At 38.2% G+C, this 19,394-nt stretch overlaps 1 protein-coding gene across 1 annotated transcript in view; it reads left to right on the top strand.

Moving 5' to 3' along the window:
• The first annotated feature begins 565 nt into the window (after positions 1-565).
• The window catches only part of TTK (TTK protein kinase), a 29,881-nt gene continuing 11,052 nt past the window's right edge, over positions 566-19,394 (top strand). The window contains exons 1-11 of the mRNA XM_059468194.1: positions 566-784; positions 2,161-2,330; positions 4,524-4,668; positions 4,941-5,166; positions 9,377-9,483; positions 13,059-13,202; positions 16,308-16,416; positions 16,534-16,609; positions 16,691-16,788; positions 17,313-17,412; positions 18,118-18,235. Coding sequence (XP_059324177.1) covers positions 4,524-4,668; positions 4,941-5,166; positions 9,377-9,483; positions 13,059-13,202; positions 16,308-16,416; positions 16,534-16,609; positions 16,691-16,788; positions 17,313-17,412; positions 18,118-18,235 — 1,123 coding nt within the window. The 5' untranslated portion in view covers positions 566-784; positions 2,161-2,330. The remainder of the gene's footprint in view (positions 785-2,160; positions 2,331-4,523; positions 4,669-4,940; positions 5,167-9,376; positions 9,484-13,058; positions 13,203-16,307; positions 16,417-16,533; positions 16,610-16,690; positions 16,789-17,312; positions 17,413-18,117; positions 18,236-19,394) is intronic.

Raw genomic sequence — 19,394 nt, 5'->3', positions numbered from 1 at the left:
CTATGTCTATGGCAAGCAAATGATTAGCAACTTACCAAATTAATAAGGAATAAATACACATCTGAGCTTTATAATGTGCCATCAATCTTGAAAATACACTATATCTAGCATAATAGTGAATTCATTATAAGCAGCAGCAGAACCGTACAGCAGCAAAGAACACAAATTATTGAGTGCACCCAGAATGCAAACCGAGAGGCCGAACCGTTCTGCTTTTGCAGAGTGCGTTTGCATTGCTATAGCCCAGGAGCGGGACGCTCGGAGCAGGAGCTGCTTGCAGCACCCTTGGGCACTCTGCAGACACGGCATGGGCCCAGGAACGACTCCACGGAGGGAAAGGTACAGGGAGACACGTAACGTTAAGGACACACAACCCAGCTATTCCGTTACTAAATGAGCTTCAAACTATAGCCGGCCATGGCCAAACGGGGAAAGCATTTCCAGATAAATAATTTAAGTCAGCCGGCGCGGCCCCGTCCCCGAGCTCCCCATCCCTCACCAGGAGCAGGCCGCGGCCGCCGCGGCGGCCCCAGCGCGCCTGCGCACCCGCCCCTCCGCCCGGCCCCACAGGGCGCTGGGACCCGCAGCCGCCGCACACGGCGCAGCCACCGGCCAATGGGCGGGTGGGCCGCCCGTGTTTCCCTCCTGCAGCCAATCAGCGCTCGCTTCCTCCCGCCCTCCGGCCAATGGGAAGGGCGCTCTTGGGGCGTCGGTCACATTCAAACCGGGGGCAGCGCGCGGACGCGCTCGGTCGGAGCCGCGTCCCGGCCCCGCAGCGGCCTCGGTGAGGGCGGCCAGGCCGGGCCGGGCGGGGGTCGGGGCTGCCGGGAAGGACAGCGAGGGGGAAGGGACCGGGCCGGGGAGCAGCGCAGTGAGGGAAGGTGGGTGACGGGGCCAGGGGGCAGCAGAGGTGCTGGTCTGCGGTGAGACCGCGGGGGTGCTGGGCCGGCTCCTCGAGAGCCCCGGGGCTGCGGCTTCGCTGGGCTTCCGGCCCTGAGGGGAGGAAAGCTGCTGCCTCACGGTCATTGTTTGTGCCGCATTGCCTCACCTGCTCCGCTGCTGCTCAGTCCCTGTCTTACTTAGCCCAACTTTGCATCCTGGTGTCTTGTCCTTCCTGTGTCTTACGTTAGGTTTTAATGTTTTTCTATTTTATTTCTTTCTTAGTGTTGCTAATTTTTTAAAATTGACGACGGTTTTTCTTAGTGTTGGGAGTTTTTGTTTTCCTTTAAAAAAAATTCCTGATTTAGCACTTGTAAACAAAACAGAAGGAAGATGATGCACTTTTATAGATAGTATTTTAAAAGGCTGGGTAGATGCTTCAGAAACACGTGTTATTTTACCTCTCCTCTATAGAAGACATAAACAGAACAGGTAGTGTAATACAGTAAATACAGTATTTCAAGACTGGATGCTGTTACTTTTTATTATCAATGAGTATTTTTGAGTGTGTTAGATGTGGACTTACCACTAACTTCTGCTGCCACTTATCCATTTGCTGCTCTCAAGTCTCTGTCCTTTGGCTCCGTGTGTAGTGGGCCTGTAGGAGGGGTTGAAGTTACTTTAACGACTGTGCTTTATTTAGAGCTAGTTCTTGCTGATCTTTGCACTGTGTGTTCTCCTTGTTCCCTGGTTCTCCCTACCCTTCTCTCCTGCAGGCATTTCTGCATCTCAGGTATGCTGCAGTGGCGCTGCTGCAGTTACTGCCTCAGTTCCCATTCAGTGCCTTTTAACAGCGTGTGCCTGCTTTAGGTCTTCACTGTTGTCAGATTTTTGCTATATATATATACACCAGTGAAATTCATGGCAAACGATTTCTTTAAGGGTAATTATGCAGCAGGCTAACAGACAAAGAACGTGTGAATACTTGCTTTTGGTTGAACATTGGCATGAGTAGAAAGATTGCTGGCAAATCATGACATTATGTAGATGAATATGCCCTTACTGTACTTAGTCTCTGAAGGTCACAGCAAGCTGAAGCACATTTGGAAGTGCTTGTCCTCCTTCAAAATGTTGTCTTTAAGCTTTTTAAAATTCTGTTTTTATTACTGACTAGGAATAGTTTAATTGATTTTGATGAAAACTGTATTTCTGGGATATGAAGATTAGGCAAGCTTGCACAATAAGCTTTCAGTGTTTCACCCATCAATTTTTAATGCACAGGAACTTCTTCAGGATGGAGAACTTCATTTCTTGCCTTTGGATTCTTGGGATCATCTGAGGTAGTCTGGCCCTCATCCATCTTACCTTTTTGACAAGGCCCATCCATTCTTCAGGAGAGTTTTTCTCTGTAACACCTTGAATCTAGAGCAGTTAAAGAGCACACCGTAAATGTAAGTTTGATGTGTATTGTTGTGACTTAAGATCAAATTTTACAGAAATTTATTTTTCTTTTTGTCTACTGCATTTGGGAAGCTGTCGCTGCAGGAAGAATAATGAATCTTTGATATTGGTGGGGAAAATATAAAGACTATGTTTAAGAAATCCAAAATCCATCTGGGAATTCTTAGCAGTTATGGTTGTAATGACATATTGTGGTGTTTGTTAACATGAGGTAAATTTCTTTTGGTTGTCTTGGTGCTTCAGGTTCTGGAGAAGCTGACTTCATACTTTGAGGGAGTGGGTACAGTTGAAAATCAGATCTCTGTGGATATTCTCACCCATAAAGAGGTGATTTGGGGTATCTGATTTCCTGTAGCCCCTTCTGCAGTGTTTTTAAAAGGCAAAACTGCAATGTGTACTAAAGTTTTCCTTATGAAGTGAATAAGTATCACCTGAACAGTGTTAGCTATAGTAATCACCTGTGTAATTTTTAGCAGTGTGATCCCCAAAAGATGTTTGGGATGGGACAGTTTACAGACCCACTCCCAGAACCTAAATTGGCTCTGGGGAGAAAGAGATATTAAAGAAAGTTCCAAACAAGCATTGAAATTAAAATCTATTCAGTGTGCACTTTTGAATATAAATAAGAGAAGGGTTCCTTTATTTGCTTCTGTTCAGTGAACCAAAAGTAGTATTTCAGATACTACTGATTTAGCATACAGTCTTTAGCTTTCAAAAGATTTTGGGGTGTTTTCATCATAGGTCTTGCCTGAGGCTATTTGGGTGTCTCTCCAGACCTCTTCATAGGGGTAATGTAGATGGTGCTTTTGCTGGACTAAGTCTTGGAATTTACACAGTGCCACTGTGTTTTGAACCCACAAAACAACACTTCCATATAGACAAGAGCAGGCTTGGTATTCTTGGTGGGCCATATTTAGGTCAGGATGAACATGGAATATGCCTGCTTTTGCCTTATAAGCAAACTCTTGTAAACATGATAATCTTACAAGACCCACATATCCATAATCCACAAATCTTCTGATTTGTGGTCTTTGCTTGGGGAAAGCTGGGAGCCTGGTGCTTTTAAAGACATGCCAGCTTCTGGTGAATAATGCTCTAAAAATTGTTTGTGAGACTTCCTGAGAGTGGTGCCTGATGCATTTTTTTAGATAATGGAGTTAAAGGTAGATGAGCTTCATTCCATTCAATTCTTTTTCTAGCAATAATTCATCTAAAAGTAGATCTAAAGTTTCTAACCCACTAGCAACTTTTTGTTGATTTGTTATACACAAGTACAAGAGGACAAAAACCAACATTTCATTGTAGAACTAAACTTAGTCTTTGAGCCTATTTAATCTGTCTGAAGTGCGTTACTTTCCTTGTTTCTGGGCCCAACTTCACAGTAATTACAATGTCAAACCCCCTGAATATGCACTAAATTCACCACAGTTTTTACTGGAATTCTTATGTTCATTAGATGTGGGACAAGCTGTTTATTGTAGGCAGAGAAGGAAGAAATCTTTAGGGTTTTTTTTAGTTTATTTTAGCAGTCTTGCTCTGCTCAGATTGCCTAAATTCTTACCTCTGAGCTATATACATGTATTATCTCAAATGATGATAAACTTTCAGAATGTTGAGGATTTGGCGTAAGTTTCTTATAAGAAGTCTTTGAATCTCTAAACCTCCTTTCAGAAACTTAAAAATAGGTGTCACTTGTCTTTGTCCTTTGAACAGAGGAGAATGTGAATTCTTTTCTGCTTAACCCACTGTGAGAACTAATTGCTGTAACCTGTGGGAGAGAGTGTGGATTAACACTGTGTGCTAAACTAAAGCCAGCCTAATTATGAGTACAGAATGTGATTTCATGTGATGGACTGGAAGCTATTTCAGGCAACACATCATACTCCTCATTTTATTCAAATGCTGAATATACCTGATTGGAAAGGGCTGTTGCGGAGCATGAATTAGGATTTGGGTGGATCATTTAAGTACCAATTCTTTTTATTTGTCCAAGTTGTCTTCTGCAAAGTAGTTTACTTGTATAACTACGTTGACAAAGGCTTAAATGGAGTATTTGTTACATAATGTCCTTGAGTCTCAAGCTCCAAATGATACATGAGAGGCTTTCCCATGGTAATTCCAATCAAAGTGAGCTACAACAGGGTTCTTCAGTAACTCCGTTGTTTTTAACCTTGTGCCTGCAGATGGAGGAGACAGACCTAGGTGAAAGAGGATTGCCACAGATTACATCAATCATGAATAGAGTTAGAAACTTGAAAAACAAATACAGAAATGAAGAGAATATCACAGATGAATTTAACTATACTAAAATCTCAGCTGATACAACAGGTATTTGGTTTTGTTATTTTACTGTCACTCATGCAAAAGATCTTAACATAGACTGAGTGAAAGAACAATTAATTGAAATGATTTCAAGTTTAGTGTTTCTTTAATATGAATTACCACAAAGCTAATTTCATTTCTCCTTATTTCTTAGCTCTGTTGCTTTGATCTTGTTTAAAAATAGTCAGTAACTGTCTTGCACAAAAGCTTATAAAAAGTGTTTTCTTCTGTACATGTTTGCTGCTATTTTAATCAATCTCATTTTTTGTTTTTGTCAGATAACTCTGGAACTGTCAATCAAATAATGATGACAACAAACAATCCAGAAGACTGGCTATGTTTTTTACTTAAGCTAGAGAAAAAGGGCGTTCCTCAGATGGATGTTAGTGTACTCAATAGACTCATTGGCCGTTACAGCCAAGCAGTGACTGCCTTGCCTGCAGAAAAGTACAGTCAGGATGAGAGCTATGCTCGCATCCTTGTGAGATTTGCTGAGTTGAAAGCGTAAGTATAAATTTTCAATATGAGAACTCATCATTCTGTTTTTGAATTAAGGTAAGAATACCTTGTTTCATTAGTGTTTTCTGCAGCAAATTGTCATTTTGAGTGTGGAAGGTAAGTAGCTTTGGTTAGTCAGCTTATCTGTTGTTGCCACTACTTGTATTTTTTGTATATGCTAATAAACATGATTGTTTAGAGTTATTTGATTTAGAGATGTTAACACTACCTTTTTTCTTGGTTCTTTATGTAAGGTACAAGAGGGAATAGCATGAAATGCTTTTTTGAGCTTTACTTTAGTATGCTTTCTCTCTTACTGGACAAGATCATCACAGTTTGACTAAGTTAACTGCCTTAGGATAGAAAGAATGTCTCAAAATATCATTCTCTAGTTCCACACTTTGAAAATTAGTTTTGGTTGTGGTCTTTTATTGCTTTATTCAGTCCAGATTCAAGCAGTGTGGTTGTAGAGGTGTGTTCAGACATAATTTGGGACAGGGTTATAATTGGAATTTTTTTTGATAATAGGTTCTTTTGTCACTTGAAATAGTACAGCAAATATTTTGTGAAGAGCTGTATTTAAACAATGCAGCAATCTAACAATCAGAGCTGAGCAAGTTATTTTCCAGTGAACGTAGCTGAGCAAGTTATTTTCCAGTGAACGTAGCTGATCTTTTTCTTGTATGTTCTTCCTCTATTTGACTTTTTGGCATATGGTTTCATCTTGCAGTGTGATAAATGTCTACTTCTCTGCACTGTCCTTTGCATGGACCTTGCTGCATCACTGTTACTAAAAGCACGCAGTGGAAGTAATCTGTTGAATCTCCTGTTGAGAAACAGGAGTGAATAATGACCTTGTCAGTCTTCAGTATCTTGAAGGAGGAAGGTGGTTGTGTGTAAGTGGAGTAAGGAATCTCTTCCAGAAAGGTTTAAAGATACATTGGAAGATGGCATTCTTATTCAAAGATCAGTTGCTTTTCCTCAGAGCAGAAACTGTTATATAGGTTTCTGGATCCTAGTTTGTGGAAATTCTTTTCCTTAATAGTGATCAAGTCACATCTGTTATCTCATTGTAGGAGAGTTAATGTTCAGAAAGATTATTTCCCACCTCCCTAATCACTTGGACCTATTTTCACTTGATCTTTAGAACATGGTTTGAAAGGTGGGATACTTTTAAGATGTGTGGAAGAACATCTTCAGTATTCTGTGTGATGTATTGCAGACAGCAAAACCAAAGGGGCTGTCAGTAGCTTGTTAATACATCAATAGTATGAACAGTACTAGTTGTGATGTCTCACTGAAATACCTTCAGTTGTTTCACTGCTACAGCCTAGGGACCTTTGTGGGAAAGTAGTCTGTCTTGTTTCACTATTAAAATGCACTCTGCAGCTGTACTAAAGTAACTTCTACTTTAGTAGCCAGCATTGCAGAATTTACCTATCTCGTGAGGTAGCTCGGGTCTGCTCTTTTTGTTTTCTGCTGCATAGTTTTTAATTGGCAGGTATTATCAGTCATGTTTCTTGACATGCCTAATAAAAATTTCTTTTAAAAAGATGAACAAGCCACTCCAAACTTCTTTTAAAAACTGTACCCACCAACATCTGATATAGCATCAATCCCACTGGAACTTCACTATAGGATCTCCCTAAATGATGGGTCCTCATTTGGAAATTACTTTCAGATACTAGCTTGTTCTTAATAATTTTTATAATCTAATACTTTCTTGTCCAGAATAGTGTATAATATCAATTATTTATGTGAAACTACATTTATGAACTACATCTGTAATATCATCAGCAACGAAATTACTTTTGGCTGGTTGAACCTAAAAACCAACAGTGTTGATTGTAATTTTTGGAGATTAACTTAATCAATTGCTACTTATTTGGATCTTTTGTGTTTGGCATGTTTACTTACTGCTCATAACTTATTGTCATTACTCATAATTTTTTTGTTCTCAATTTCCCTGGTGTCTACACTCTACCTTCTCTGTTCCTGGCTGTCAGTTTGTCCAGTACTATGTATTTTTTCTTGGGTTTAGGTTCTGTTAAAGAAAATCCTCTCATCTCATGACTTTGTCGAGTGCTAGTTTATTTTTTAGCTATTGCAAGTAAAGCAATATTGATACTACACGTTAAGTGACACTGATAGGTGCTCTGATACTACCTTGAGTGGGAGAAGAGATGTGCTTTTCAGTAGAATTGCTTGCTGTTCTCCCAAATATTCCATGTAAACAAGGTGGAAGAGCAAATCAGCATCACAGCCTTCAGAAGCAGTGGCAGTGGCTTGAGATGTTAGTGTCTACTGCCATCAACACTATTTTGTTCTGATTGTAGAATGCTAAGTGCTTGGAATGGATCTTGAAGATCATCTAGTCCCAACCCCTCCTGCTCTAGGCAGGGACACCTTTCACTAGACCAGATTGCTCAAGGCTTTTTCCAGCCTGGCCTTGAATGCTTCCAGGGCTGGGGCATCCCCAGCCTCCCTAGGTAACCTGTTCCAGTGTCTCCAGGATTACCTCTTTATTGTGACTACCATAGTTTAGGCCATCTAGCTGAAGTTCCTTCTTGCATTTTGTACCCATTTTTCCTAGTTCTGCCACTAGAGTTCCTGACAATAAGTCCCTTTCTGGCTTCCCTACCGGCCCCCTTCAGGTACTGGAAGTTTGCTATGAGGTCTCCATGCAGTCTTCTCTTCTCCAGGTGACCAGCCCCAACTTTTCTAGCCCATCTCCATAGGAGGGGTGCTCCAGTTGCCTAATCATCTTTGTGGCCCTTGTCTGGACTTCTGCCAACAGGTCCCTGTCCTTTTTTTGTTGGGAGCTGAATGTCGTGTCTCAGGTGGGATTTCCCAAGAGCAGAGGGGCAGAATCACCTCCTGTGACCTGCTGGCCATTGTCCTTTTGGTGCAGTCCAGGATTCTGTGTGGCTTTCTGGGCTCCAAGTACCCACAGCTGGCTCATGTTGACTTTTTCATCACACATCACCCCCAAGTCTTTCTCCCCAAGCCTGCTTGCAATCACATCTCTGCCCAACCTTTAGGTGAGAAACTGGATTATTCCGTTCTTGGCACTGGACCTTTTTTGTCCTGGTATCTGCTTTAGCTGCAGTCTGGCTGTGCCAATACCTTTTGACCTGTTGTGATACCAAGATTGTCTGAAGAACCATTGAGTGTTCTCTGAAATAGTTGAAGACAGTAAATAGTTCTATGATTTTCTGTGTTGTACATTTTCAATGCCAAACCTCTTGTGGCATGCTTCTGGCTGTAGCACAGTGCCACCAGGCGTGTGACACTTGGTGCCTATTGCTGGTCTTAGGTCTTGTTCTGTGTATTGCTATCCAAGCTGTTGCTGCTTTCTACAGGAACCTGAATTTTAACAAGCTCTTTGAAAGTGAATGTAATGCAGTACAGCTTAATTTCTTTGGCTCAGACTTTGCCTGCACATGGGTTATTCTGTGCCTGTCCTATTGTTTTGGATGATCAGAGCTGAGTTCAGTTAACCTATGTGACTCTGGTTACATGCCTAAGTTACATGAACAACTTCTTTCATTCAAAATTTCATAGAATTCTACTGAAAATGTTCTTTACCTTTCCATGTTGTATTTTTCTGTACTTTTATTTTGAGCCATGGTCATAAATTTTTTGCTCTTCCCACTTCTAAGTGGTACCTTTGGGTACCTGTTGAGTCAAGGGGGAACTTAGGAAAGAATTCTTTTATCTCTTGATTACAGATATTGCTGGTAAAAGTGTTAAGCTCCTTTTTTTTTGTTGTCAGTTGAAACATTAATACTAATGTGTTATGTAGTGATGTAGATTTAGGCCTTTTGTGTCTTGACTGGTATTTGCAGAGGCTGTAGTTGCTCTCAGATATTTAAATGTTGGTGTGCTGTGTGTAAGCATGAACCTGCTCAGCAATCTGGCTGAAGGTAACACTAGGATTAAAATTTGCCACAAGTAAATGAGCTATCAAGTGTGGAAGAGCTTAAGGATTGAGTCCATTGGGTTTTGGGAAGATTCAGCTTGATGTCTTTCAATAATTAGAGTTTAAGTTTCTCTGACTACTTGTAATTCACTGATTACTCTAAGGAAATGGGAAATCTTTAGCCTATAGGTGGGTTACTTTTTCAAAGTTACTTAAAGGCTTTATCCAGTACATGGAACTTCATCCTTCTCAGGCTCTTCACCTTGTATAACTGTGAATGTGCTCTCTTTACAGGCTTCAAGATCCAGAGGAGGCACGGGACCAATTTCATCTAGCCAGACTGAACTGCAAGAAATTTGCTTTTGTGCATGTGGCTTTTGCACAGTTTGAGCTATCACAAGGTGTGTAAAAAAACAAAAAGAACTAAACTTGTTTGGTGTTGTTGTTCTGTTTTTTTGGTACCAACTTCTGCTCCCTTACATAATTTGTAAGTGAACTGATAGGTATTGAATCAGAAAAATATCAGGATTTTTTAAATTGAAATTTACTGAGAATGTGTGTTCACTTTTAAAGTGAGAATATGCACACAGATCATTGGGGTTTTTTTCTGTTTTAGAAATAACTTTCAAACTAGGTGAAAATTGTTAATAGTTTCTACTTTTCTAATTTAGATCTTGCAGTGGAAGGCTTTTGAGTAAGGCTCCTCCTGCATGGAAGGAGGCTCAAATACTTTGCTTGCTTGTGGAGGAAATTCAGTCCTCTTCCAAAAAGCATTTGTAGATTGTTTTTTATTAAACCAAAATACACTGCCAGTGTGCAATTTGGTTGCCCTGGTACTTGCTGGCAAGGCTGTGTTGGCTGCCCACAGGCTTGTAGGCTTGTGTTTTTGGATCTTTTGTGTCTTTTGTTTCCATGGGTGATTTGAGCAGTGACATATTTTGCCCTGGGTATTTCTTCCTTTGACAGTTTGCTCTGTATAGAAAGACAAGCGCATTCCATGAAAGCTGTTTTCTTATTTGAATGGAAAAATTTTGATGAATATATTAATTTTTTTGTGACTTGTTTTCCTTCATGTTTTTTCAGTATCATGCAAGTTATTGTATATTGTTGTATGTTGTATATATTTCTCATACTGCTTTGTATGAGAAATTCTGCCCAAACTTAGCTACACTAAATAAATTAATCTGTCTATTCAACATTCTAGATTCTGAATACATTTTACTGGTTATCTGTCTGTCTTTACTTCTGTTTATTTTCCACTGATAGTGGTTTTGTCTATACATTTTTGCTTCAGTGATACTTTTTAACTGTATTTTAGGATATTGTTTAGATGCTCAGTGTGTGGCCCATGAGGCAGAGCCATTTTGTTAAAATCAAAGTCGATACTCATTTGTCATCTGAGATTTTCCAGTTTTTCTTTTCTGATGAAATGATTTGCATTAGAGCAGGAAAGGCCATGAACCAACTCCCCCCTCCCAGAAGTACATGTTATGTTTTGTGAATGACTCCTGTACAGGATGGGGAAAAAAAAGACAAAAATTTGCATGTTTGTGTCTTGAAATTACAGTTTGTGTTATGCCTGAGTCAGTTATCTGACCAGTTATCTGGTTATCTGACCAGTCTTGTTCTAATATAAACCTATGGTATTGAACTTCTAAACAGTAGTAAAAAGATGATGATAATTTTATTTAGTGAGCACTGGATGTTTATTTAAACGGATAATTAAACACTAATACTGCAATAACAAAGATATTGTTAAATAAGTGTAATAAAACCTATTGTGTAATTTAATAAAGTGTAGAAATGCTGCTACAGGTTACCAGTGACTGAATTCATCCTGTAGTTATGGGATGTGTCCATGCAGTAGTTTACCTTACTTTGACAGTAAGTAATCAACCTAGAATGAAGTGCTAATCCCAGAGGAAAGAAGCCAGTTATGATCGGCTTTGTTTTATCTGCAGTGTGCTCTCTGATGTGTATCTGTTACCCTTGAGCTGATCTAGGTGTCCTTTAGTAATGTGTATGGAGTGCAGTGTCCCTGCTGGGTGCTCAAAGAGGATTAGTGGGACATGTGAGTTGTAAATTGTTACTTAAGAGTGCTGTTCCTTTTTCACTGTGTCCACTTAGGCCAGAGGGAAAGGAGGGTAATGCTTTATTGCTTCTTCATCCCAGTGATTTCAGCAGTGCTTGGCACACTTCTCAGTGCTTTCTTTTGCATTAAGGAGAAAAACTTAATTGCACGTTCTCTTCCTTAGCTCACAGTTTTGCTCAAGATAAAAGCTCAAGTTGTGAAATTAGATTTGGTAAATTGATGTTGATTTCTTAATAATTGAATATTAGTGACCTGGAAATGGGGTGACACAGTAAAGGTGCCATTGTGTTTTTTGTGGCTCTTTTTTAACTAAAATACTGAGTAAAATTTCATTTAAGTCCCCTAGATGAAGAGTTGTCTTGTCATTACTTGGGTACCTTGGGTGGTGTGTTTGAGGATGATTTGCTGTGAATTGGTCAGAACTCATGACCATAAAACTCTACTCTTGACTGTTTCAAATCTTATGCCAGGGTGCTTGATTCAGGCTTTTGGCATCTGATAAAGTGGACTGGTTGGAATTCAGAAATATTTCTGGCTTGATTTTGTGCCTTGGTTCTTCATCTGTTAAGGGGGATGAAACAGTTTTTCACATACATGTTTTGATGTCATGCTCTTTCTTACTCAGGGTACTAGGAGGAATTACTTCCAAGTAGCAGGTCTTGTCGAAGCAATGTGTGGTTACTAAATATAGCAAAAGGTAGAATCAGAATGCTGGTTAAGGATTCTTAGAGCCTATCCACTTTGCTAATGATTTAGGAGAAAAAACAGTATTGGACTATATGGTTAAAAAACAATTTGTAACAAATTAGCACAAAATTTATTTAAATGAAATTATAGTTCATCTAATTTTACTGCTTCCTTGCTTCATGTTTGGCATTACCCATTTAATATTCTTAAAATAGATTAGTTAAAGCATAAGTTCCTGGTACCTACACTGCACTTCCACCATCCTGAACTACAGGCAACAGTGATGTCTAAGTTCATTTATGAGTGGAGTTTTGAGTGCAGGTGACATGTGTATGCTATTATGCATATACTTGAGTATTTCTTATAATATATATGTAGCATAAAGTTAAGAACCAAGTGGTTTGTTTTGCTGCTTTGGGATGGAGGAAGAAGGGCATTTGGGGTTTCAGGGGCATTGACAGCTGTAGCAAACCATTGCATCATTTTGCCCAGATGTTCTTCAAACCAAGTGAAGTATTGTGGTTACAGTACACTTTTTTCCTTATTTGACTTTTTCTAATAGATGCCTATGTACATGTTTACATATGTAAATTGACTGCTTCAATATGGTTTGTTAACACATTCCCTTTCCCACCCCAGCTCTCTTCAAAGTTCTCTGTTTATGCCATTTAGTAATGTCTAAAACTGTAATGAAAAGATATCCTTGCTTTTCTTTCCTCTTTTTTTAACTGTAGTGCTGTCTAGAGTTGTTGTTTTATTTCACAGCAGCTGGTTTTAAATGTGATTTCTAGTAAGTGCATTAAAGATGTTTGGTAATATATGCATAATGCAATTTTTACCTGGTCAGGTCTAAATGGAAGTCCATAAAGGACATATTCCTTGCTGATATGACAAAAAAAAAATTTAGAATGAGTACAATTTTCTTACAGTTCCTATAACACTAAAAAAAAATACTGAATACATATTTTGTGACTTGGTGTTCAGTTTAATGTGTGATTTGCTTTTAACTATTTCCAGGCAGTTTCCTTAAAATGGCAGTGTAAGGGGAGGTGTCCCAAATGAACAATGGCTTCATAGAACTATGCAAAGTGAATATAAAACAACATGAATGTAACCATCTTGTTAAAAAAATCTTGCCCCAGTGTAATTGTTTTTTTTTACTTCTGTGATTTCTAACTCTGTGCTTCTTACACTTAGAAAATGAGAAGAAGTGTAAGCAGATCCTTCAGAAAGCTGTGGAGTGCTCTGCTGTTCCTCTGGAATTGTTGGAAACTGCTCTGCAGAACTTACACTTGAAAAAAAAGCAGTTACTCTCAGATGAGGAGAAGGAGAACTTTGCAGGTAATTGCATTTCTTAAAATACTGGTTGCTTCTGCATGTTGTGATTCTAGATTGGAAAAAATCACTAGTATTTGTCCCTTCTGATATAAACTCAGAATCTCTATTGCTCAATAAACAGATATATTTGTCTGTATTATGAATCTTATTCTTTCAATGCTTGTTTCCCTCTTCAGTGCAGTGACTGCAGTTGGCAGGAGCTGTGCTATGGTCAATCCTGTGATTCTGCAGAGGGTGTTCCTCTGGCTGTCAGCAGGGATTTGCAGTTTGTAATAGAGACTGACAGCTCTAACTGTGAAGTAAGAGCTACTGTTGGTAGAGAAGAATTACAACTGAAATATACAGACTAAACTATATTATATAGGTTGTTTGGAGATGTATCTTGTGACAGACTGGGAAAGCTTTGACAGTCACTTCAGTGAAGTCATATCTAGGAAAAATAATCAAGTTCAACTTTATTTTGGACAAAACCCATATGTTTGTCAGTACAAAACTGAAGTGCTTGGCTGTATTGTAAATCCCAAGTGATCCTTTTTGATGGGTATATAATTTCAAAAAGGGAACAGTTATTTCTTGAAGCTTTCAAGAGATACATTTTTTGGAGTGGAATTGAGCAAAAAATATGGTTTGACTTCAGCTTTGGAGTGTGTGTAGCTAACTCTTTCAAGAGTGATGTCTAACACTTCGATATTTTTGCATTGTGTGAGGACAGGATTAATGTGAAATAGATCTGATTTAATTTCCTTAGGGATATGTCTTCAGGAGTGGTGTTTGAGATTTCCTTGGCACCTATTGAATCAACCTTTGACTGAAACACTAGTGGGGGTGAACTCTTTTAATAGCATTCAGTTATGGCATTCATTTCTAATAAACTCTTTTTTCTATCTTATTCTGTTTATCATTAATTGGACATAGACATCATAAACACCACTGCTGATGTACTGTGCCACAGGAGAATATCTTGAAGGATACCAATGCCCTTAATGGATTGTATCATTTTTTGCTGACATTGACTTGCTGCTGCAGGGCTAAGGAAATACCTGTGAGAATGAATGGCAAAACCCTGCCTGCCAGTTAGGAAGCAGTGAGCTGTGGGGCAAGAGTAGGCTCATTTATTTTTTCATCTATATTGGTTTGTAATTAGGTATTTGAAAAATGCAAACTATTAATTTAGTTATTTAAAGATTAAAGTTTCAAAGGTAAATAACACCAGACTTGAAATATCTCAAACTCTGGGATATAAAAGGGGTAAAACACTGAATTTGGCTTTAAGTGAATTTGTATGGTCCTCTGGAGCAACAAAGGCTATTTTAGTATATTGGCATTTAGGTATTTTTTGTATTACCATTTGAAGAGCTGCTTTTGAAAATTTTATTTGAAAATATGAATGCTGTATATGTAAATGCATTTGTTCACAGCTTCAAAAGATTGTACAGAATGTTTTTGACAGTTACATGCTGTTAGTGTTGTGATGCAAATATAAACCATGCATCAAGTCTAGAAACCTTTGGTCTAATTCCTTTTTTTCCTCTTTCATTCATGCACAGCAATCTAAAGTATTTCACATACCAGGTGCAATCAAACATGTTCAGTTGGGAAAATGGAATTTAGTATTTCAGAAATGGAGAACCACTTCAGAATTGCTTTGGGTGGAAGAAAGCATTAGGTCATGGGTCCAGCTGTGGTAAGGGGTATCATAAGAAGCAGATAGGCTGTCTTAGACTGTGAAGGAATAAAGGTATTGTAGATCACCAGCTGGCTGTGAGAGTCCAGTGGCCAGCTTGTTGGTTTAAAAATAAAAATATTTGGGGAAAAAAGTGTGAGTTGGATTTGTGAGATGGTGATGGTCCTGGGTTGGTAATAAAACACTGTACACTGAGGCATTTGTTTTATTTAAATGAGTGGTTTAGTCTATTGGCATAAGTAGTTCATAAAATGTTAAGTATTGGAAATAGCCAATACTGCACTGTTCATCTACTAGAAGTCTGATTTCTGGCTGAAAGTAGAAAAGGGATATGGGAGAGTTCAAAAGAAAAGTAAAATCCATTTTAATGAGCTAAAACAAATTTAAAACTGGTAAATGCTATATAAAAGTCCTTAAATTGTGATTTATTGGAAGGCTGTGGATAGCTGTGGATCTTGTTGGTTAAGCAGACAATTTCCTATACTGACAATTTCTTATACAAGGCCTGTGTGATGTAAAATATCATATTATATAGTGTCTTAGTTAGAATCTTTGAATGGTTTGGGTTGGAAGGGACATTGAAGGGACATCATCTAGTTCCAAACCCCTGCTTTGAGGCAAGAATACCTTCCACTAGACCAGGTTGCTCAAAGCTTTCAACCTGGCTTTGAACATTTCCTGTTGCCTTTGATTTTCTTTTTTTTTTTTTAAATATGTTCTTTGGTGTCTGTCTTAAAAAAAAAACTTGTAGCATTGAAGAGATCTTAATCAAAATAACCAGATACTAATTTACATTTTTGAAAAAGGGTTTGTCAGAAAAATAGCTGAGTTCAAGTGATTGTTTATCTGAAGGTGCTTAAAATAGCTTGTACTCCACATTGTTCCCTAAATGATGAATTAAACTGTGTTGTAATGTGAATGTGTGTTCATTAAGGTGTTGATACATTTTCATTTGTGTATTCTGAGTTCTTGTGGTTTCTTTGTCTCTAAGAAATGACCTTCCCTTCACCTGTAGAGAAAAATAATGTAGAAGACAGTGTTGTTCTGAACTGTTTATTTGTGGGTTTGAGGTTCTATAATGACTTTTCAAATAACTTGAATTCTGGCTGTGTTTATATCTGAAATATATACTTTCACAAAGTTTATTAAGTTGACTTGACAATTTTAAGATTAATGTACAACTTCATAAAACTACTGCTTAATATTCATTGATCAAGCAAGAGTCTCTTCTTGATTAAGATGGGGCTAGTGAATGAGCTTTTTGCTATTGCCTGCTTTGATACTCCCTGACATTGCACAGCTTATATGACCACTCAAATTTGCTGTCAGTGAGATCAGCTGGTTCAATTTAACCCAATTAATTGCTTAGAATAACTTAGTTGAATTTGTCTGATATGATCTGAATGTAACTATTTTCCCTACAGTATCAAGTACACAGGAGTCTGGACTTCAGAATATAGGTGGAAATCACAGAAGCTTAAAAAAGAATGATTCTAGTGAAAATTCTTCAACTATTAACAGATCTTTATTTAGGTAATGTCTTAATTTCTTATTTAATGCTTTATAACATTATTTAAACGAAAAGTAAACACATACACTGCAGTGTTGTGTGTTTTGTGGGGTTTTTTTGTTTATTTTTTTTTCTTTTAGGGAAGAGAAGTCACAGGAGCTGGGTGCTCTAGTTAATTACCACAATCCATTGAGACCACTAAACAAATCAAACCAGGTAAAACATGTAACATTTTCTTTAAAATCTTAAACTCTTTATTTTGCTGTACACACTTGGTAACTTTGAATTTGTTCTAAGATTTGCCCATTTGGGAGGATTCCTATTACCCTGGTATCTGATGATGGTGATGACATGGAGGATTCAGATGTCCCACTCATGGCCAGTGTTACAGAGAGGTATGGTTATTGGGTTTACCTACAGCACCACAGACTTTAGTAGTCCTTTTCAATGATACTTTTATTGGGTAGTGGAAATGTCAGATGTCAATGTCAAATTTGACCTGAAGGATAGAGACAAATATCAGTATAGTTGCAATGGGTAGTGCAGTAACCTACTTCAAATCTTATGGAAGTTCTTTGTATGAAAGCATGTGAAGATGAAGAGAAAGCGTGTTCTCAGTAAGCTCAAAAGAAATGGAAATTAAAGTGGAAATAAATTTTGTTCAAAATATTTAAGTTTATGTAGTCCAGTTTTTTTAAAAAAAGGAGAAAATACAATCTTGTAACTCAAGATATTTTTAAATCCTCATTTTGTTGGACTTCTTTGTATTGGTTCTCACTTTGGCTGGACCTGCTTTTCTGCTTATTTGGAACTTGTAGCCAAAAGTCTTCACAGAACTACTTTTTTCATCTCTTTCACACAAAAGACCATTGCCCCACTGTGTTGGCATGTGATGTAACTAAGACTGTTACTTCAACAGGCAAATGTCCAGCTCCAAACAAACAGCCTTTGTTGCACCTTTTCCACCATCAACACTGAAACCTTGTGGGCGTGATTCATGCAGCCTGGGAGATTTGCAGGTAACTGAAATGTTTTTTAAATACATGAAGGAACTCTAGCTATCCTATGATATTACTAAAAAAGATACTAACAGCATTTTCAATTCAAGAAAGAAATAATGTAGGATTTCCCTTTACGTAATCATTTGTGGATAGAAACATTCATGATGGCTTTTAAACTTGAAATTTGTTATGCGCAATAGGGCATTAAAAAAGAGCTTTCTCTGCTCCTATCAGATGTACTGTTCAATGGGAGTGGTGTTTGGAGTATGATTTATGAAGAGGAGATGAACAGATTTCAACTTGACTATAGGACCTTTTTCAGCTGAAGTCATGAAGTTTACCATGGGAAGACCCTATTTAAGGAAGTCAATTCAACTCAGTGCTCTATGGAGCCATAAATTCCAGCTTTTGATAGAGATTTTTTTCATCAAAAACCAAATGTCTTGCATTACTATGTCTTATATTTTCATGTCCCATGTCCCCATCTGCTAAAAGAAAATTCCAGAATAGAAAGCACTTAGGCCTTTATTATAGAAACTGGATTATGAAAATTCAGAATGTGGATGTATTTAAAAATAGCATCAGTAATAGTTGCACAGTTCCCTGAGGCATGTTTGCTTTGCAGTGCAACTGCCACTTAACCACCTTAAGGAAATGGCTTTTGTGTACTACTCCTGAGTTTTCCTTTGATTCTTTTTTTAAGACGCTTTTTATGTTCTTTAGTCCTTACAAGAAAAAACAGCTTTGCAAATGTTGGATGAGGGCAGCTCAGAAACAGCTACCAATTCAACTGTAACTCTCAAAACCAAAGTGGATGCAAGTCTTGTGACGAAAAGAGCAGGTAACATTAATGTCATGTCTGAGTAGTTTGAAGTAGAAGGAGCATTGAAGATGTGCTATTCTGTATTTTTAAAAAAATGTATTGCTAAACAAAATGTTTTCAAAAAGTGGAAATTACTGCATTATTAACATACCTTTGGGGAATAATTCTTCAAGTTCTTTTAAAAACAATTTTGTATTTCAGAAATACTTCACTTAGATATTGCATGGATTTTGACTGGTGTGTGAAGTCAGCTAAAAATAGGGATGGTATTAGATTACATTCTGTTGTCTTTCTGGAAAATGTTGTAACCAGCTTCGATTTATAGCAAGGATTTCAGGGCTAGTTAAATCTAGAAAGTTGCTATTATTTATTTACCAACTTCATGGAATATGGAATACATGTACTAACCTCCTATGGTTAGTTGCTAAGTACTTCAGTGTTTCATCAGAAAGCTGGTTCCCTAAGTGGTGTTCTCATCCTGCTGAAAAAATTAGGTGAAAATGTCTAATATTGCAAGAGTTAGATTTAGGATAAGTACATATGTATTGTAGGAAAGAAACATTACAGTTGAAAAAACATAATTTTTTTTGAACTTCACTGTCCCCTCAGCTCCTCAGTGAGCTTTTCTCACTGACTTGCATTGGGAACAGTTTGGTTTCAGGTCATACTTGCCCTGTTTGTGCTTCATTCATGTTTCCAGGTTAAATGTTGGTTGAGGTAGTTGAGTCCTTCAGCAGTTGACTTGCGCTGAGCTGCTCAGCATGGGATGTTGCTTTCTAGTAATTTGAAAAGAAAACTTTTCAGGCTTGTGAAGGAACACTCTTAAGCTGTGCTGTTTGCAGCTGGCACTGTCACATCCCACAATTTCACTCTTGTGCTACCTGTGCAAAAGGAACTAGGAGAAAGTGCCAAGTCCCTTTAGGCCTCTGGCTTCAGCCATTGCACTTGGATTATAGGTTGCCTATTGTTGCAGACAACAGACTTCTAATTTGGAGTATGGTAGTAAGCTTATCTTCACTGCTTTATAAACCTGCTCAAAACCCCGGGATGTTGTGGTATGATTTGTGAACCTACTGTCATTGCCTGTGTTGGTGTAGGAAACAGTTGCATCTCTGTTACTGTTACAGTGTTATCCTAAGACTTTTTGAAGAAAGTTGCCATTTTACTACAGTGAATT

Source organism: Ammospiza nelsoni, chromosome 3 (genome assembly GCF_027579445.1).
Source record: "Ammospiza nelsoni isolate bAmmNel1 chromosome 3, bAmmNel1.pri, whole genome shotgun sequence".
In the NCBI taxonomy this organism is placed as follows: domain Eukaryota; kingdom Metazoa; phylum Chordata; class Aves; order Passeriformes; family Passerellidae; genus Ammospiza; species Ammospiza nelsoni.
The sequence above is the reverse complement of the archived record's forward strand: the minus strand, read 5'-3'. Positions and strand labels throughout refer to the sequence as shown.